The 22,465-nt window shown below is 33.4% G+C and overlaps 1 protein-coding gene across 1 annotated transcript in view; it reads right to left on the bottom strand.

Moving 5' to 3' along the window:
• Positions 1-22,465, bottom strand: part of LOC132703760 (dorsal-ventral patterning protein Sog) — a 98,040-nt gene that overhangs the window by 4,586 nt on the left and 70,989 nt on the right. Inside the window, exons 4-5 of the mRNA XM_060673208.1 lie at positions 6,446-6,511; positions 1,673-3,198 (exon numbers count right to left, since the gene is read on the bottom strand). Of these exons, the coding sequence (XP_060529191.1) occupies positions 1,673-3,198; positions 6,446-6,511 (1,592 nt within the window). The remainder of the gene's footprint in view (positions 1-1,672; positions 3,199-6,445; positions 6,512-22,465) is intronic.

The following is a 22,465-nucleotide window of genomic DNA, read 5'->3' as shown; positions in this document are numbered from 1 at the left end:
TACTATGGTAGGACGTTCAGAATATTATTGCTAATCCGGGAGAAAAGAATCAAACTTGTCGTCTTCCGACCAAGTAAAATCCTTTTTTAAATTGGCGCGGAGGAAGACAAGGTTGCTTCTTTTCTCTTGAGCTTACCACCCCACTTTAAGAGGTGAACTACTTTTGGAATATTGTTATTTATAATTCGATCAAATTAGACATAAAACAGTAATAAATTAGCAAAAATTCAATGTAAAAACTTAATGTAATGTAAAATCCTTTTTTAAATTGGCACACAGGAAGACAAGGTTGCCTCATTTCTCTTGAGGTTACCACTCCACTTTAAGAGGTGAACTACTTTTGGAATATTGTTATTTATAATTCGATCAAATTAGACATAAAACAGTAATAAATTAGCAAAAATTAAATGTAAAAACTTAATTTATGTTAAAATCTTTTTTTAATTGGTACGGAGGAAGACAAGGTCGCTTCTTTTCTCTTGAGCTTACCACTCCACTTTAAGAGGTGAACTACTTTTGAAATATTGTTATTTACAATGCGATCAAATTAAAAATAAATAAAAATAAAATTCAATTAAAAAACAATTTAATGTAAAATCCATTTTTAAATTGGCACGGAGGAAGACAAGGTTGCTTCTTTTCTTTTGAGCTTACCGATCCAGTTAAGGAGATGAACTACTTTTGGAATATTATTATTTATAAGCCGGTAGAATAAGACAAGAAAATAGTAACAAAATAGCAATAATTTTAAAAGAGCAGGACACACCAAACGAACTAACGTTCCAAAAGTGCCTGCGTGTGCTAAGAAAAGTTATTCGCCATTGAAGATGACAAAATATTCTGTTACTTTACGAGTAGATTACAATAAGAAGTCTTTATTTGAATATTTTATAAATATCCCCTCAATAAGAAGAGAAAGAAGAAGAAATAGAAGAATATATTGAAGAAATTGAAGGTCACTTTGAAGAGTAGGAAATAGATGATAATTTCAACAGCAATCAGAACTAATGTTTAAATTAATAACGTATATATCAATATCAAAGTAAATACAGCATTTTTCAAACTGTCAAATATAGACCTGTAATTTCCGAATCATGTAGCACTAAAAGGTATGGTGTCTGTTGTAGCCTTTTGCTTACAACAATTATTCCAAAAATCAACATATTCGACAAACATATATTGAAAACTTTTTGGGCGCATATTTATTAGTATTAGTAGCAATACAAAATGCATATCTTGCGCATCCAGTACGCACGAGCTACTGTTAAACTGGTATTAAGAAAAAAAACTGAAATTTGCGCTTTAAAACTCTGCTACTCGAATATTAAAGTCCAACATGTGCAAAAAGCAAAAAAAAACTGAAATGGTCCCGAGTTCAAAACTGAACCGAATATTTATAAATTTTATTACCTAGTAACTTCTTCCCGTTATAAACATATACCCAGACAAATCTATCTCTCCATTAGCCCTTCCTATCACGAAAACAAGTGTAGGGACGTTGAATATTGGATTAGTTGGTACTTTATCCCGAAATTCTCATTAGATTATTACGTTAACATTATTGTTTAAAGCGTATTTCTGAAGTGCTTCTGCCACTTCGAGGCACTTAGAACTCAGCTTGGACTCAAATTCGTAAAGTTTTAACACACCCAATCGCAGCAGGAAAACTTACCTTCGTAATTATTGCCATTAGCAGGACAGCCTTGGTCTCCTGGTCCTTAATCTTAATGAAACTGGCACCGTTCTCCAACCGAGTGAGCTCCTCTTTCGTGAGAATCTCGACGGGACTTCCTTCGACCGCGTTCCCCTGAAAGTCCTCCAGGTGCTTGTTGATAAAAGGAGCGCCGGGCGCTATCAACGGATACAATTCCATCCATAGCTCCAATTTCCGGTCGCCGCTCATGCCGTTCACGGAGACGTCGTAATGGATGTAACAGTCGAGGTCCACGGATATCCATGCGAGACCGACAACCGACGCAGGCAGACTCGAATTTTCCCGTTTTAATAAAACGGGGGCCGGGGAATCCCTGGCATCCGTGACCGGCTTGGCGACGAGTCTTCCTTTCACTAAAGTGTTCTCGCTAGCGGTGCCGACGTTGATCGTTAAGTCGCCGGAATACAGCGGTTCCAACACCTTCGGACTGAGCTTGTCCAGCGTGCCGTTCGCCCATCCGTCGTTTTGGAAATACGGCGTCAAGTCCTCGGTGTTCTTTTTGGTTTTAACGTCGATTAGTCGTATAATGGGAGGGTTCTCCTTGGCCGAAAGCTTATCGATCTGAATGTTGTAGACCAGCGAGCCGTCGTTGTTGAGGTAAAACCAAGCCATGCCGTTGATTCCGTCGGGGGCTGATCCGGGCGACGCCAGGGCCGTTTGGAACAGCTCGCACGACGTCTTAGTAATGACGTTTCCGCTCAATTTAAGCGCATCGGGTTTGGAAACAGAGGAAACGCTTAATACCAAGCGACCTCTGGTTAATAGACGCAAATGAGCTGAAGTTAGTGGGGAACTGATGTCGATTACGTTCACGTCTCTCGCGGGGTTCGGGACGTGGATCGTTTCTTGCAGTATCACTTGTTTCTTTTCGTCCAGCGACAGCGTCACGTTTATCGGCACGTCTCGAGTTTCAGATGAAGTGAATAAGCCATTGAAAATTATAGCCAGGTGTATGGATGGGGTGACCGACGTCGAAGTCGACACGATAGCGGTACCTCCCGCCCCGGTCATTGCCAGCGAGTCTGTGTCGGGTTCCGGTTCCAGCAGCGAGCTGAACCATTCGCTTTCCAGAGCGACGTACTTCATGAGCCTCCCGCTCAGAGTGAACTCCGCCTGATCTTTGACTCCCCACACTAGCACGGCGTATAAATCTTCCTGTTTGAGGTACCGCCTGTAATCCTTGGCCAATCTCTTCCACACGCCGCACACCTTCCGCGTGGCGTTCTGGTATACGCTGTTCACCAAGCTCGACCCGTACGAAAGCTTAAACTCTTCCAAAATGTCGCCGTTACTTTTGACGAACTGCAACGAATGAGGCCGGGCGGCTTTTTCCGACACGTAAAATGAATAATATAGGTTCTTTTTGTGGAGAGTGAACCTTCCCGTCGCCACGGCGTTGTTCTTGTTCCAATCGGTGGCCGTCGGCTTCATGAATTCGTTCTTCAGCGTGAGCGAAGATCGGCCGGTTAAAAGGGCAGCGTAATCTGCAAGTAAAGATCTACGATATAGGCCGCGGGAAAACGGTAAAAGGCGTGTCGTTTTAATTTAACTGGATTTAGGTTAAAGTTTGAGTCGAGATAAGCATCGTTTATTAATTTCGCATCGGCGCCGTGTACACGATAATGTATGATGCGAAAAGTTTAATACGCCCAAGGTTTATTTACTCGTCGCGATGAAATGATAAGAACAGAGAAAACATTACGAAAGTTTTGCGTACTTCGGAAATGTGATAACGTCGCTCACTGAAAATGTAATTTTATTGTCATTGACACTTGCTGGTTATGGAAGGGATGCGAGCAGCCACTTCAAGCAAAGGGGATAGAGACTACTTCAAAAATTTCGCCTAGAGTTGCTGTGAAGGATACATATAAATATATAAATAAATATATATATATATATATATATATATATATATATATATATATATATATATATATATATATATATATATATATATATATATATATATATATATATATATATATATATATATATATATATATATATATATATATATATATATATAAATTCCATTAAAAATTGGAAATATGTTTTTTTTTTAATATGAAAAAAGATAATGTTTGTTTATTTAGTATTTATTATTAAGAAGTATTCTTCCAAGAAATAAAAAATAAGGACAAAATTGTACAGAAAAATCCTTTTTTTGACACACTAGTTGAGTATTTAATCGCTGTCACAAGCATCACACTTCGTAACATACTCTTGTCAGGCTGCTGCTCACCTTCGGCAAGTTCTCATTATGGGATACATAGAGTAGCTAGCGGCTCTGCCATTAGTAAGTTTTTTAAATGAAAATGCCGAAGATTGTGAAGCTACTTGTATTAATAAAGATAAAGAAACAGTATTTTCCACCTGGCACGCGATTAGAGTCGATATAGCATTAATTTTAAGCAAACCATTACTCGTACATAACAAATTCAGACCACGAGAAAGGCAAGGATATGGAATAGAATCATATTTTTCCCTTAGCACGAATCTAGCAAACATATTTTTTGCGTTATCTGAAACGAACCTTAAGAATCTGTTTGGACCATTTCTTCTCGTATCCAAAATAAATAAGAAATAAAAGTTCAGATTTTCACGAAATTATATATTTTTACATGACAATTGTTTCGACAACACCGTGTCTTTATCAAATGTAATACTTAAAAACTACCTGTTACTATATATACCGAAAAATGACAATAAATCCTTAATTAATGTTGTGAGATTTTAAGTTCAATAAAGAAGAGGTATTTAAATCTTAACTTAACTTAAATTCTCACAACAACATTAATTAAAGTTTTATTGTCAATTTAGTTAGTAGCAGGTAGTTTGTAAATATACATTTGATAAAGACACGGTGTTGTCGAAACAAATATCATGTAAAAATATATAATTTCGTGAAAATCTGAACTTTTAGTTCTTATTTATCTCCTTCGTCACGTAGCACAAATTTTCTATTGCTTTGGTTTTGGTAGTTTTTAAAAACTAAACTTAAATGTACCTTCATCTAGGACACATTTTTAAAAAACGTTTTACTGAAATACATGCACTAGTAAATATTGTTGCCTTTAGAAATGCAATGCTTAAAAGCATTTTAAAATTGACTAACCATGGACAAAACAAATAATACGATATGTATGTGGATCAAAAATTCAATGGATACGTTCCTTAGTCCTCAAATTCGATATATTTACTATGTATATTTGTAAAAATTGTTTGATAGTACGTTTAATGCTTATAGGGTTATAAAATATGAAAGATGAATTCATTAACATCGGATTTGAATCATCAATGACAAGATTTAAATAGTTTTTTTAATATTTCGATGTTTTCAACGTTTGGACAACACTAAGTCGAGGGGGAGTAAAACAAAGGAAGAAACTTCTGTCAACATTTCTGTAGCAACTTTTGCAGTAGTTTGCAGTTGACGCCGACCGCCTCAAGTTTGATAGGCTTCACTAAATTAATTGAATAAAACTTTGAGAGGTCAAAAAGTCATGCAAAATAATTAGTGCTTAAGAGTTGTTTACATTTACGTTTCATTAAATATGAGAAAGAGTTTGACTCAGTTGAACATAATAAGCTAGTAGACGTCTAACATACGATAACATGCGATGTGATAAGGACAGAGAAAATATTACGAAAGCGCTATGCAATGAGAATTGGTTATCATTGCCACTGGCTAGATATGGAAGGAATGTGAATAGCAGCTTCAGGTAAAGGGGACGGTAGACTGCTTGAGCAATTTCAAATAGAGTTGCTACCCACTTTTCGACATTGGTAGAGCACCATTTGGTATAGACCACTTTAAGTTTGATAAGTTAAGTTAAATGTGGACCTAACACATGTTAAAACGTCAGATATCACACGAGAAAATAAAAAATTATGTATCACATTATATAAAATAAATCAGACATGTAGTTCATGGAAAATCACCAACTTTTAATAGTTATTTAGATTTATGCTCCAACAAAATTTAATTTAGTAAGTGCGATATATCACCTTCTCTTTAGCCGAATATTCCTTTCTTTAGTTGCCAAACTTGTTTAGAATAATATGTAGTTTGCAAGAATTGCTCTCGGGCACAACACTATAATTAGAGTAAGCAATTAGAAAATCTAAAAACGGAACCAATTCTGGACAGGGTTTTAGACTTATTTAATGTTAACACACTTAAAAAATATCGAGACCTGAAAAATAATTTGTTCTTATGTTTCATTGACTATGAGAAGCCCCTTGACTAACTTGGACGTAGTAAGCTGCTTTTACATCCAGGCGTTTTATGGCAATCAAATCAAAAGATTCTATTCTTAAATTCTTAATTCTCAAATGCTCATAATATATCAGGCCATCAGAACAATGGCATTATTTTGGTAAATGTAGAAGTATTGATAAAGAGTTATGCAAATGATTTCCCAGTGACCAGTCCAAAGCTCTCTCAACTAAGTGATAAAGGATTCAGAATAGGGTTTTACTCCCTTTGCTACTTCGAAGGCCAAGCATATTATAAATAAGATTATTATTTGAAAAACACCCTTTTTCAAAAATTCAAAAAATGTTTTTTTTACATTTTTCAAAGTACGGATCCTTTGGTAGTGTTCCAAAGACCCTCAGAGATATATCCTGTAGCTAATCTATCGAAGGTTTTTAAGTCTGTGAGGGTGTCTTCAAAATTTTATTGCTCATCAGAAATCAACGAACGTTTCTAAAACGGGCTTTACTTACGTTTATTGCTTCTCTCTTCCTCCTCGAATAGGTTCTGTGGGACGATGTCTTGCTGAACGTCGAAATCTGAAGTTAAACAGAAAAAAGAATTAAATTTAGTCCGGTGGGAGTATTTAGTAAAGGTGGGCGTAAATAATGGTAATTAAGCACTCAATATAAACGTTCAAATATGGTAAAAGAGACATTTGAAATGCAAACGACTCGCTTTCAGCGGTTAATAACATTAGAGGTGAGATTTTTCCATATCAGCGGACAAACGGAGAAAAAACAACCAATATCGCGTATGAATGGTATAAGTGAACGTGGGCATTGGATAGGTCGAGTTTTGAATCGACTCGACATGCAAGGTGCCTTATGATGAAACAGAGACAGGTCAATTTTAATTGGCAACTGTTGTTAATAACCGCCTTGCGAATGAACGATGAATTATGTTAGGTTGAGATTTATAGCCGAACGCGCTGGCGAACCTTTGAAAAATTGTTTTAAACGGTTTTCGTTGTGGTAAATAAAGGCTAATGGTGTGGCGACAAAAGGTTGGAAATTTCAAAGTCGCATTAAAAATAATAAAAGTTTGGGTTTTATAAGTCACATTTCCCTATTCATGTTTCCGGGGCTAAAGCACTCCATTACTATGACGTCAACAAAGAAGTTGACGCCATACAAGTTTCCACCTGACAATATGTAAAGTAACAAAAAAAGATGTTGAAAGAGGCTATTAATCCTTATTTATTGTTAATACAGCGTGATTAGTATAAAGAAGAAATATTTCATTGATTAGATAGATTCAATGTTACAAAACGCAGCAGATTTGGAAATTCTCTTTGTGCTTTTCGGAAATGTACTTATTTTTTGTTAGCTCACGAAATGCGGAACACATAAATCGTTCAATCAAGAAAAGCACTTTCCAACTGATTTATAAAGTTTAAAGAAAAAGAAGAAACTAATCTAATAAGAGCAGATAAATTTTTTATTTATAAATTTATAAATACAAGGTTTTGACATAAGCTTACAATCTGCATTGAAAACATATTTTTTTCCACTATTTCAGAAATTAATTGATACTTGGCAACAACATAGCCAATAAAATCTGTACTGTATATGAAGTAAAAATTTTGTAATTTTTACGTATTTTAAATTGTTTCAGAAATAAAAACGATTTTTGGCGCCTTATGCACAATTTTTTACACATCTTATGAAGAAGACATTTGTTTATTACCCAAACTAAATTTATTTTTAACATTCTATTTGAAATGCTTTTTGAGAGCAAACTAAGTGAAGACGGTAATTAACGATAATTTTAATTATTGGACTAAGAAATTTGTTCAACATATTTCGGACATAACATCACTGTTACTATTGTTGGGATATATACCAGTTTATTTTTTAACATTAAGCACAATCATAAGTTTAAATAATAATTTTATTTGCAAATTTATTTTTAAAAAATACATTTTGAAAACGGGAAACTAGTTAGGAACGCTACGGTAGACCTAATATGAGATTTAGTGAGTTGTCAACTTCCACTTACATTCCTTTCAATGGTTGAATGTTAATCTTCCTTCGGATTTCTGCAAATATGAGTAATACGGATTCACAAAAAAGTTGTAATGAAAATGAAAGACGAATTATTACTAAGCAAGAAAAAGGACTTTGGAAATAATCTTTGGCGGGGTTCCAAGTAAGAATAAGGCCCGTACAGCAGATTTTATGGTCAGATGCATCCCTGGTAAATACTGTTTTCTACTGCCGTCTGTAAAATACCTAATTACACATCGATCTAGCGTGCGGGAAGTGTCACTTTACCACGTCAGTTTCGTTTCCCACGAATCCGAGCCATTTCGGACATTTCCGGGATTTTACCGCAGGGATTTGGGAGCATTCGGATGTTTTCGGAGATTTTGAATGAATTTTGACGTTTGTCAATTCTGACGGTCATGTCAGTAAATGTATTCGTGTTGTTTTGCGAAAATGTACCCAAAAACTAACGGTCATAGAAAAAGTATAATATGCAGCTCGTGTCAAATAAACTCGTGTGTCAAATGCCGTTTACCGCACTTGTTGCATAATATACTATTATTTATGATGGAAAGCGTTTGATTTTGCACCAACCAAATGAAGAATATGACCACACTACACTATGAAAATAGTGAAATTTGCAGGTGGTTGCATCATGGTATGGGGCTATTTTTCCTGGAATGGTGTCCACTAGATCTTTGATAGATTGATAGATACTTTGAAAATTTCAGCAGGACAATGATCCCAAGCATTCTGCTAGAGGGGCACTGCCTGGATAGAGGATAATCATATGGATGTTTTACAGTCTTGTCGCCAAGACATTAACCCGATAGAAAATCTGTTGATGAACGTTAAAAGAATGTAAGGGTCAGGAACTTTTAAAAATTTCGGCCAACTCTTCGAGGAAGTTTGGGCCAGCATTAAACTAGAGGCTTGCAGTCCATGCCTAGGAGCTGTTTGAAAGCTAAATACTAAATATTAGATTTAGACAAAAGCTTATGTGTTGTTAGTAAATGCTGACTAAAAATTATTTATGAGTTTCAAAAAGGAAGTTTTATTAAATATACTAGCGAATAAAATTATTGTTTAAACGTATGGTATAATAATTGTACATTCTAACAATGTCAACAATATTCAAAATATCTTCAACAAATTAAACAATTAAAATTGTCGTTTCCAATGATTTTGCCGTCACTGCATAATATAATTTTTTCGATATTCGATCACTTTGCCGTACGTTCTCGTGCTAGTAAAATACGACTCGCAGTTTAGGATCGCTTGATAAAGCGACAATATTAATACGCATCGATATAAATGGCGCCAGTGACAATATGAATCGACGATAATTCGCAAACTTAAAAATGTCGGCGGAACGTTCTCTCACTTAGACGCGGCACACAAGCAGACCGAGCTGTTACAAGAGCAAATAGAAAGTTTCGAAAATAAAACAGGCACAAGTCATTCGTTTACAAGAGTGCATATAAGGAATGGCGAGGTGAGACCTAGGTCGATCCGACCGTCTGCGTATATTTCCTTTTCAGATAGCCGTTAATTTTTATGCAATCTAACGCGAATGCCGGCCATTTGTTAGGATAAACCTGAATATATATATACGACTTGATCAAAAATTCCACTTTATCTAAATGAATTGGACCCGGCTAGATAAATCTGTTCACCTCTCGACCGCTACGGAGGCGACCGTAGGACGGCGGTTTAAAATTATTGTAATAATTATACGGTGCCGATCGAAACGAAAGCAACAGGAAAGGAAAATGAGAGGTGTAAGTTGCGCCGCAAACGATGCTGGAATTGATAATCGAAGATGAATATGCAAATTACGTTCGTTATGTTTAACTTTGTATTTTCGCTAAACTGCAATAAGATCAAAGGGGGACGAAGTCGATTCCTCCTAATAAAGTGGTAGATTAAAACGGGACATTGCGGACGTTATTGAATGTGACGGGATATTTATTATGCTTGGCATATAATATTAAGCATTTAAAAGTCAGACACTTTAGGAAAAATGGTCGCACACGTCCGTATTAATTTTTTCTTTTTTTTTTGCAGGTATAAAAAGTAGATGTCGACACCAAGTTCCCTTTTTTTACATGTAACACGCTAAATAAATTCATTTATCACACTCTATTCAAGGGAATAAAAAAGAAAATACAATTTTGCAATGAACAGGAGTAAAGGAAGTGAATATGACGCATCTAAATAAAACGCACGGAATTAAATTTTTAATGTTTATTCGATATGGAGACAAAACAAGAACTTAAGAAGAAGTGTGTAATTTGTTTAACACAAAATATCCAGAAAGACAAATTACAAGATCCACAGGCAGTAGAATTAAGAGAAAAATTATAGAAGCAGAGCATGTAAAAGATCGTCTAGTGTCAGGTCGTCTAAAAACTAATGAGAGCCCAAGATTGAAGATTTCATTAGGATAACATCCATACTTCATCTTCAGAAGTGACTTCAAATAATGAACATGTATTAAAGGAAGAAACGAAGATAATAATAAAGATAATCTTGACCGCCGACTACAGTTTAGTTTTTAGGAGCTTAATATCTACATTGACTTTTTCACCAACCCTGCAAATTTTCTGTTTACTGCAAAAAATGCGCTTGATGAACCTGTGCGAGCATTTTTCCTGAAATCCAATATTAAAAAAATCCAAATTTTATCCATTCGCTGCATATGCGTAAATGTTTGCTTTACTAAAAGATAATGCAGAAGTTAGAGCTGTATGCTATAATTAGCTTCCATAATACTTCTGGAAAAAGCTATATTAATTTTGTTTTTTAGTTTTGAGAATTGAGAGATTTTGAGAAAATAAACATTTTTTAAAAATTCATCTTAAGAAATGCAAATTTAAATAATATATTATTGATTCATTCAAATTTACACTCAAAAGGCTTTCAAAATAATTTTTTAGCTAACAAAAATGTCGAAAAGAAGAATTAATAGATATATTAACCTGCGTTGGTCACTTAGAATATTGGAATATTGAAAACAAAAACCACTATAAATAGTTCATTCCAACTTTCTTGAATCTACCATAATTATCAGTTTTTTGAAATCTTTTGGAATTTTGGAAAAGTATGGAAAAAATCAAAATTATATCTAAGAATGATAATTATTTATTTACAAATTTAAGATAAACTTTACTTCTGTTGTATGCTTATAACAATATATTTAAAATATTTATTAATATGTATGTTGTACATAGAAATCTTAAATTTAATAAATTGTGAGATTTTTTTACTCTTTGACTTTTGACTGTGGTTCATTTTAATTCGTTTGCACTATGTTCCACTTTCTAGAACAACACATTTTTTGACTCACCATATTTGACAGAAAGACAAATAGTTCGAAAAGCGAAAATGAAATGCATTCAAAACATATAACTATAAAATTGCAATAGTGCCGAATATCACCATTATCATGAGATAAAATACCAAAAGGCTGGAATTATTAACAAGATAAAAACGGAAATTTAGTTTAAAATTTTATTTTTTAACACGTTTAAGAAGCATAGTGAATGATAAAGAAAAATGAACGATATATTAATTGGGTCTAGAGATAATAGTAAAAGGTACAATATTTGAGAGCTGAAAAATGACCAAAAACTTTATATAACATTATCCTATTTTTAGTTTAAATAAAAATCTCAAAAGTCACATGAACTTTTAAAAGCTAAATAATGTTTTATTCGTGCATACGACGGCACTAATGGGACTGCAAACCATATATTTGGAGTTTCAACGTTACCTACATTTTGAAGTTTAATTTCGAGCCATCTACAACTTTATAATAATAGAGTTTCGGCGTTTTTAATATATTTAATAAAGTACCTGACAGGCTTCTTTGCTAGTAAAATAATATAAGGTAATACATGCTAACTAAATTAAATTTTAAGTTCCAACGGAAACGGGTGAGACATAAAATGAAGGAAAATTTATATATTGGACAATTGAAAATGGTAGACAAAAAAATGTGAGCTCTTTTCAGGAGTCCATGACATATGTGAATGTTTCCTGTTAAAATTTTCAATTTAAAGAATCTCTTGCGAATTTCAACCGATAGAGAACAATCATTCATAACAATATCAGATTTATTATTTAATTTCCCAATAATTACTCCTATACGAAATAACGCTGGTAATTGGAGCCATGATTTCGATTAACCTGCTGAATAAAGTGCTTCTATTGTCACCTTAACGTACGAAATAAGTGCCGAAATATTGCCTTATGCGCGATTTTAAAATAAAACGGAAAAAACCGAACAGCCGCCAAACAGTCACGCAACCAAAGGGAGCCAAAGAATATGGCAGATTTATTCGCTTATTTTTGTGCAGCGAATTTATTGTGCAAGTCAGGCAATATTTCCCAAATATCTATAGTGTCGTGTTGTACGATGCACGTGCAAAATAACAGAACAATAAACTTTTCTAATGAAACTGCGCGGAGTTTCTTCACTTTCCTTGTTTCAATGGACATTGTTTTTATGCTTCCAGATCGTTTGAACCAAATTGCAGACCACATAATCTGATATGAACTAAACAAAACCGATAGGAGGATAGTTTTGGTTAGTTTGTAAAATGCTTGCAAATATTGCTTGAATAGATAAAATATTTACATGTATTATTTGACCGCTTAGATTAGAATTTTGGATCCTAATGTTGTTGGATCCTACACAAAGCAAACAAAATTAAACAATGTCCATTTAAGTTATATTCACAGCTACCACAAATGAAATATCTCTCTCTACTCCATCAGGATTTGCACATTTCCGATGTTATTGTTAAAGTAATCGTTCAAACTGTTGAATACAAAATTTATGGAAGTTTTTTAATAATCTTTTAATTTTGGTAAATTCTCATCTGCGAATTTGTTCGAGAAGTTGATTTGTAAAAAACGGACCGTAATAATTTGAGGACCTAGAATGAAGTCGGTATATTACAACATTGTATTTCAAAGAATACTAAATGTTCTTTTATATGTATATTATAATGACGGTACAGTGAAGTTTTTCTTTAATGTTAACATTTCTAACATTCGCGTGATATAGCCTGATTGTAAAATATTCTTGTTATTTTGTTGAATATCTCTCGCCAGCAGTTATTTGTTGTTTTGAAGTTGGTTGGTTTTCTTTTAATTGAAAAGGTCAGAAATATATTCGCGTAATTACCTACAAGTAGTTTGAATACTAGTTTTGTCGACATTTGGCAATCGTGATAGGACAGATACGGATACTATGAAGACTAGACCACTGTTGGAAATAAATGGAATATTGTTATTAATACCACATCGAAACTACTGGTAGGGAATAACATAAATATATTTTAGATTTTTGAATTATGATAAAACAATAAAATCTCGAAACCTATGGACGGTAAATCTTTCTGAAGGTTTTACTATTTTTCCAGAACTTGTTGCCTTTAATTTTATCACCTTAAAACTATTATATTTTCTTCACAATGGTTTTTCCAGATTTTGTTACTACCCTAACATGTATCATATTCTTAAATTTTTTTTAATTTTTAGTTCTTAAAGGTCAGTTTTCAATAGGTTTTCTTTAAGAAGCATTCTTAATTTAAAACTTCTTACTTTTAAGGTCCCTAGCCTTTATTTTCTCATCTTAAAATTATTGTATTTTCTTCATAACGGACTTTTCCAGATTTTCTTACTACCCTAACATCTATTACTAATACCAAGTCACATTTTTTAGTTAATTGATGTTTTCATTTTTCGTTCTTAAATGTCAGTTTTCAATAGATTGTCTTTAAGAAGCATTCCATATTAAAGCCCCTAGCTTCTATTTCATGTTTTCGTATCTCTTGTTGATCTTGCAGAAAAACAAAATCGTTAGATCCCTATCTCACCAGGAGCCTTGAATTTACCACTACTTCACCACCACACAACATTATTCCAAGTTTTCTTACGTTAAAACTATTTTTCTTACTAATTTTTTGAAAGCTTCTTTATCAGTCGTATCACCCATATCATAAGACGTTATATAATGATAAAAGTGATAAAATGATAAGCAAGGTGTAAGTGGAATTGATAGGTCAAATTATTTTGTGTCAATAGACCAGTCAACAACATAATAATTTTAAAAATTCCATAAAATTTATATTAATTTATATCTATTTATATTGCCGCCGTCGCGTCTTTCTGGGAACGAAACTAACTAAATGGAGTCGATATTATTATTGGGTTATATAGAGAGTGAAGGTAAAATGGACATCAGAAAAGGATAATAATTTATTATAAAATACATATTATTATTGAACAATGCTAGATAACACTCTACAATTGCAAGATGTTATTTAAAATATTTTGTTACTGGTCAATTAAGAACTGATCAATTGACCAGCCCCAACACTAGCAGCTAGTACTATTAAAATCAGTACACTTCAGTATAACTATAGTTTGAAAATAGTGACTAGTGTAGTCAGTATAGTGCATAGGAAGCTCAAATATTAAGCACTCTACATTGTTTTGGCCATCTGTAGTAATGAGGAGGTAACAGATATTGACTAAATACTAACTGAAAACCAAATCACAACGTGAATTTGAAAAACCCAAATCAGTGTCTATTGCTGCCTCCAAACGTTAAAAACCACACAAAAAAAATCGGAGTTTCACTTCTTCTGCATCCGAACGATCCGACGCGAAAAGATTGATCGGGCACGGATAACCAAACAAACGCACGACTTAAAATAAACGCACATCTTCCAAGGTCAAACGGTTTTTGTCCCAACTCCTGCTTATTGCATTGCAAATTGCGGTACTAATAAACCGTCATCGATTAATTCAAATTTGCAAAGGAACAACTCCAGTCAGAAATATTCCGGTGCTATCATATATGTTTACATATTTTAATCGGATTCAGAATAATTAATGAGTTTGCCGACAGGTTGCCATTTGATAAATGCATCTGCGAACGGCCGACTGGCGCCCACGAGGTGAGATAGTGCGCTACGCCGCGTCGTCTTCACAATATTTCTCCCATTTCATTATTACACTAATAATTTTAGTCCGACTGCGTATGTTGCCAGGACCGATGGGTAACCGCGAGTAAAGTCACTGGACCAAAAGTGCGGGATGAAAACTAAAAAACTGGCACGCGCTCCTGCCCCAGTATTGCCAACTCAGTTTTACAAATACACTGTAATCTGTTGGCTTAATTCGTACAGTGCCGTAGTACATGCACGTAATTTTTCACATTTACACTGGGCAATTCAAAAGTTTGATCTAAAATTTTGCGTCCTTCTAACGTTTGCTTTCAAATATTTATATGTTTTTGAAGTTATTAAAATACATTAAAAATTAATTACATAAAATTGAATATATTGTAATTAATTATACAGAGAACGCCTAAAATATGGAACAAATTCATTTGAAAATCAGGTATTGGATCTCAAGAAAAATGCTCGCACATCCATCAAAATTTTTTATTGCACATTTTTTACAGTAATTAGAAAATATACAGAGAGGTTCAAAAAGTAGACATCGATACATTCCTTCTTTTTTTTAAATGTGAACCAATGTGAATTCACGTAGCCTATAACCTATACCATTAATTTAGTTTATTTCGTATCTAATTGTAACTTTTATATCAACATTTAGTTTATTTTTCGAATTACTTGAGCAAAAGCGTTTGTTTCTCTTTTGCAAATATACTGTAATACATTCCAATTTAATTAAGGCTGTTGGGTTTGGTAATACCCGCTTTTTTAAAAATTAGGTAGCGACATCGATATTGTGGTTATATCATTAGGCCTGTATGTACCCACAGGATTTTTTGAAAAATATTTGTTGAAATCTTCTTCTCTTGTTCAGTAAAACTTGATTTTATTGATCAATTTTTAAGTATACTTGCGAGTCAATAAAGTGATTTCGTCATGATTAGCAAGAATACCTTTCATATTTCAAATAAACACAAAGTTAAAAACAAAACTGCCTGCTTTTAACACCTGCACTGATCTTATTTAGGTATTACCCAAATTTGAAAACATTAAAAAACATTTGAAAAATTTTATGTCACTTACTACTTGTTGGAAAGGAAAATGAATTTCGAGACAGCATTGTGTGGAAAACAAAATTTAAATACTTAATTTCTCAAGCAGAAGGAAAACTATGCGAAACTTTTTCTTCAAAGAGTTTCGTAAAAGCTTCTAACAGAATAGCTTCATATGTAAATAGCAAAGATAAAAAATAAATGTCTCGGAATAGTATCAATCGGAAAATAATTGTAGGAATAAAAATCTTGAGTACATTTTTGGAAATCATTATCATACTAGTACTGTTAATTTTATTTTTGATAACACTCTTACCTTTTAACCTTATATTTAATTATAACGAAAGCAATTATCGACTAATATAATGTATTCACAGTGCGGAATATTGACTGATTCTTAGAAATTCTGATATGTTTTTTTATAAATTGTCTTAAAGCAAAAAGACTAACCTATTTCTCAGAATTTCTGACTTCAGTCAGAATTTTTGGGAATCAACTCAGGCTGACTAATTTCTCAGAAATTATGACCTAAGTCAAAAACTCAGACTTATTTTATTTTTGGCTGCCGTTCAGTCCTTTCGTAGCAAACGGTGTTCATAATAATATTTTGTAAAAACGCTGATAACGGTCAGATTTGAACAGTTCAAATTTCGATCGTTTTCATGGCAAATAAGCCAGCAAAAATATGCAAATATGCAATAAATTTGATAAACGTCATGTTAGCCATGGACATAGCGCAGTGCAAGGAGACGAGTGTTTAATAATCACATGACTAAAGTTTACCAACGTGTTCCATCCTATACTATTTATATGACTATTAGATTTGGATACACTTTGGCAAAACCACACGAATTCATTCACTGACTGATGTGTGAAGTCACTATCGGAATTGGCAAGCAATGTTTAATAAAACCTTGAGCACGCCAGGTCAGTAAACAATTGGGTATTTTAGAAAAATTGTTCTCTGATCTTTTACTCTAAATAAGGTAAACTACATTGGAAGTATAAACGAGATAGTGTTTTTCCTCAACGTATATCGGGCAACGCTATATAAAAATCAATTTTTTGATACTATATACAGAAAAATATTTCTAGAAATTTTAATGAAGACACTGGAAATTCTTATTTGACCGTACATAATTTGGTATTTAACGAATGGTATTTACGCTGTAGGTGCGTCGCCGTATAAGCGCACACGTCTCTATTCGTCTTTCCATGTTTCGAAGCAATCAGAACCGAGCAGTTAAACAAGAACCTGCATACTAATTATGATCGCGAGGTTTATATTATTTAGTGTCTATTTACAACTTTAACAAAACGGGGGCTTTAAACATGGTAATTGCGTTAATTAAGATGTTACGTCGCAATTTTGCCCGGCGGCTTCTAGGCGAGTGCGTGGTTCGCTTTTCGTATCATTTTTATAAGCCTTTATAAGCTAGTTGAATATTATTTTCAATAAGTAAGTCGTGTGTCGTGTAGAATTCGTTTGATAGTATGACGGTGACATTTGTACATATGAGAAGTTTTTTGAAACGTGTAATGTGCGTTAAATTTTCAAATTTCGCATTTAGAAAACTGCTTATGTTCGGTTAGAAATTCATCTTTCAAAAAAACTAACTAGTTTAAAAGATGGTGTTAAAAATTTATCCAAAACTAATGCTAGCAGAAAAAGTTAAGTTTGCCACATATTTAATAACTTCTTCAGACACTTGTTTATAGTCTAATCCCATCTCAGATAAAATCTTAGCCTTAGCCTTAGAATAATCTACAAAACTTATGAATACATTATTACACATTACATTGCCGCTCTGATTTTCATGGCATCTCGAAATTCAAATTGTGTTTTTGACATTATTGTTCACATACGTTATATAGCTTTTATAAATGATGATGATAATTGAAGTATGAGTGGCACATGAGGCTAATTATCCAATTTAAATGTACCTGCAAGATAGACTAGGCACACACAGTTATTTAGTATTGCATATCATCGTACAAACTATAGGTACTTTTGTCCCTTGTATTTGTTGAGAGACATTGATTTAGTGCAAAGTTTAAAAAAAAAGAAAAAAAGATAGCAATTGTGTCTTAATGTTGCTTAAACTAAAATTATTATTTTTTTATATTGTATTGTCTTTTCATGTTCAAGTACCATAGGTTACCATAAGTTATTACTATTATTAATGCTTGTTCAGTTATTTCGGCGTAGTTAGGTCGCTAACTCCACTACGCGCACGCGTAGATACAGCTCAAAATTCGGTTTGGTCCTGGCTTTGTGTCATCGCCGTTGTTCTAACTAATACGCATTGTATTGTAATATTTCCTCGATTGATGGCGCGCTTTTACTTAATTAGCCGACTGAGCATAGGCATGACCCTCATAATGTTTGCATATAATGGCGTGGCGCCACAGTAAATATTTAATATCCCAGACGCGAAAGAGAGGTTTTTCTCTTTGCGCGACCAAACTCAGCTTGTGGGGTCTAGAGTCTAGACGATGCCCTGGTATTTATAGAGCAAATCGGGTATATTGCCATGTCTTGTTTTTTGAGAGGAACTGACACAGACACTGTCGTAGGACGTTTCTCAGTGACACGGTCTCAGAAAATTAAAGGTCGTTTAATAATCGAGACGGATGCTTTGTGTAAACTAACTTTTAACCCAATAGAGATGGGAATAGTGGATCTAGGGAATGCAGATCTATAGAAAAAATATCGAAAGAAATATCTTATTTCATTATTGCCGAAAATCTAAAAAAGCCAAAATCGACCCAAGTTTTTGCGTTAGGGTCATCTTGGGGGTAACAGAGGAAGTAATTTAGGTCGATTTTTATGTGATTTTGATAATAATTACAACAATTTTTGAATAGGTTGTAGTTTTTCTTTTTTAACCGTTCTACTATACTAGTTGCACTTAAAATATCACAGCATTAGTTTTCTAAATAAATTTTGTCTGTAGGGTAATTTTATTTATCGTTGATGTCTCCCTATTTTATTTTCAGTGTTTTTTAATGCGCTTTATTTGGTTGTTGCTGCATGCAAGATAGTCTCTTATGTAGTAATTAATTTATTAAGCAAAAAACCTTTGTGGTACAGAACGCAAGAACAAAAAACATTTATCAATAGAGTTGCAACCTCAATCATACAAATCTGTCAGTCTAAGTAGGTTTGCTATTGCGCAAAATCATACACTAGTTTTCTATGTTCTAAAAAGAGGTAATTTTACTTTCTACGGTATGAGGTATCAAATTAATAATAAAATGATTAAACAATTCCAGCAACACGTGGCATTAATAGCCTCAATGCTTTCAGACTGTGAAAAACGAATGTATCTAAAACCAAAAATTTTGATGTACGAAAAAAATGTCTATTTTCTTTAGGCAAAAAATACATTTACAGAAAATACAATAGACCAAGGATCCAATCAATTAAAAAATGGGAGATTACTTTCCATTTCCAGCAGGACCATTGCAGACCGCACTAGGCTTGATGTAGGATGGAGCGTTCCTTCTAGAAGAAGGCACAATAGACCGGCTCAGTATTGACGTCCTTCTTTCACAGGTGTAAAAATTTGTTGCTCAATTAATTTTGGTTAGTGCATGTTCGTGACATCTCATTAGCTACTTAAAATGAGATATTGTGAGTATTTCATTGAGCCATTTGTTTTTGGTCTTAAGAAAGCTAACGAAATATTGTCTGCGGTTTCTAAAATTCATAAAATGCTAGTTTATCGCCTAGTACATTAATACGTTACATTCAAGAATATTTCATCCGATTATCAGTCGGACTATATTTTTAATTGCTTATACAATTAAAGATGTATTGAGTTTTTGAAAGCATTTGATAAGATCATCTTATCTTTCAGGAATATTTGCTGCAAAGGGTGCAGCTGGCAAAATTTGAAGGGGTAATCTCCAAGCAGATGCTTTGTCAAGAGTACCACAGCGATCAATCTTTGCACCATGCTTTTCAACACAAACCTAGTTGACTTCATTCGTTTGTTGAAACAATGTTTGAGTCAGTCCTGTGCTGATGAGAGAGATCACCACTTCCGTTGTTTGATTAAAACTTAATGCAGATAAACGCAAAACAGATTATTTGGTTCCAAAAACAATATTATATACATTTTCAAGTATTTATTTGGTATTTGCGCAGACAATTTTTAAGACACAAACCCTATCAACCTAAAAGAAGACCTCAATAACATAGCAGAACTCTCAGATTTTTTCATTTACTAACATATGAAACCACTTGTTTGAAACCAAGCTGCACTTAGTGTAGTGTCTGTAGGAACTTATTGAACAAAAAGCAAATTTCCAATATTGAATGGTGAAAATAATTTGGTTATTATAAAATTAATTACTTATTAATACATTTATTATTATTAATGTGTGCCTACAATTTTTTTATAATCATAATATAACTCATTAGTTGAAAATCAATTTAGTTAATTATAGCATTAGGATTTTATTCAGCAGACTTTCAGCACGTACGTAATTATTCCTCAAAGGTTTGACGTGTAAATATCGACTATTTTGTGAATAACATCTAAATCTCGCCTTATGGATGTAACGTTGTATCTCTGTTTTTTGAATTAAAAAAAAACACTAAATTTAAATTATTCAAATATGTATCGAAATAGTTAATATATAATTGAAGATACCATCAATCGGAAACATAATTGGAATTGTTGATAAAAGTTAAAAGAACTCTTAGAATAGTATTTAAAAAAATTAAAAAATGTGAATCTTCAAATGAATTAGTTCCTTAAAACGAACTGTCAAACCCATCTCTAGTATCCCTGAAATAAACGAAACCGCGAGGTCTTTCCAATAAGCTCGAACGTCGGCTTGTCCGCGTTGCGGTTATTTTAACATCGATGGCGCCGCCAAATCAGCATTTTTCAAACGCAATACATTGTCTAGACGGTGAGAAATTTTTGGGACAAATTTTATGGGATGCGTTTGCTGTTTTTATAGCGTTCTGTTAAATAACACAAGGCTGTAATAGATACTCGCGTGGTCAGTTTATGTGTAACCGAACCCACCACATGTACAAGGTGTTTCGAATTGGTGGAAAATATTTGAAGGGGTGATTTTTGGCACTGTTTTATAATTTTTGTTCCTAACGGTCCACTGTAGCCATTCTTGAAAAAACAAAAATAAACTCGCGTTTCTGAAAACTGGGAACAAAAATTAATCAAAACAAGATATAAAGCAAAAAGTTGAAAGCCTCTCTTTCGATATTACGGAAATAGATTGTGGGCCGAATTTATAAAGCATCAATTTCTTATGTACAGTCAATTCTATTGCCTCCTTCAAGACTAGTGAGGAAGCTTTTCCGCAATAATATATACAGTAAGATCGTGGACCATTCATTAGATTACACATCAGACAGAATGTAAAAAAATGTCCGTTGCCTTGTGCCAAAACGTCGACTACGTAAGAAATTATTTTTTTATAAACCCAACCTAAAATCCACCATCCACCAAAAACAAATTTGTAGGTTATAATATATATAAAAACACAACACAACCTCTTTTAGCTATTTGCCCACACCATTTCTGTTTCCGAAATTTCAAGAATAGTGACTCAGGTAACACAGAATCGACTAAAATGTCTTGAGCAAAGAAACCTGTTGCAGATTTTTTTTTAAATTATAGTTTTACACTGATAATAAATTCATGAAGTAATTGATGAATTTTGTCATGAAGTTATCAACGAAATAGACTGGCTTTACACTCCAATATATTTGACGTCTCAAAATTTCATTTAACCGTTCAAAGGTTATGTTTGACGGTTTGTGTTGTTTTGGAACAGTGTTTGTTGAAAAGTAAAAATGATAAAAGAATCAGAAACGGAAATGCAGCCCTTTGCCTTTTCATTGCAGCTAAAAACTTTTTGCCATCTAACAACGAAAGAAGGTGGTGGGATAAGGCAAATATAAACAGAGAGGGTTAAAAAACCATTTTAAAAGGAGCCTGAACAGTTTAAACATTTTTTGACGATGTCAATGTTATGATAATACAATGAGTTGTCTAAACTTAAAAACAATAAACTTATAGCAATTCTAGGATTTCTATCCACCGATGAAACTTATCGAAGCCTAATGTAGATACCCAGAATTGCCTTAATCGCACCAAAAATTTGTAGAGTAATATACAACACTTTTAAGGACGAATTTCTACAAGTAAACTAATCAAATTTGTTTTTAATTGGTTTTTGGCATTAATTATAACCATGTTTTGGTATATGGTCGATAGTAATGAATTGTGGCAAAAAATTGACAAAAATTAAAACAAGTTTGCGAAAAAATTTGTGAAGAAATGTGTAAATTTGTTTGAAGAGTATTTGCTATCAAAGCGGTGCATTAATCAAGTCAAAATCAAATTTGTTAGTGAACTAACTTCATGAATTAATTCATGAAGTCAGCGCCAGACTAGTATTGGAAATACTTCTCATAAATCCGGAAACCGGAG

Source organism: Cylas formicarius, unplaced genomic scaffold (assembly GCF_029955315.1).
Source record: "Cylas formicarius isolate icCylForm1 unplaced genomic scaffold, icCylForm1.1 PGA_scaffold_6__28_contigs__length_40554024, whole genome shotgun sequence".
Classification (NCBI taxonomy): domain Eukaryota; kingdom Metazoa; phylum Arthropoda; class Insecta; order Coleoptera; family Brentidae; genus Cylas; species Cylas formicarius.
This window is presented reverse-complemented; position numbering and strand designations above follow the sequence as displayed.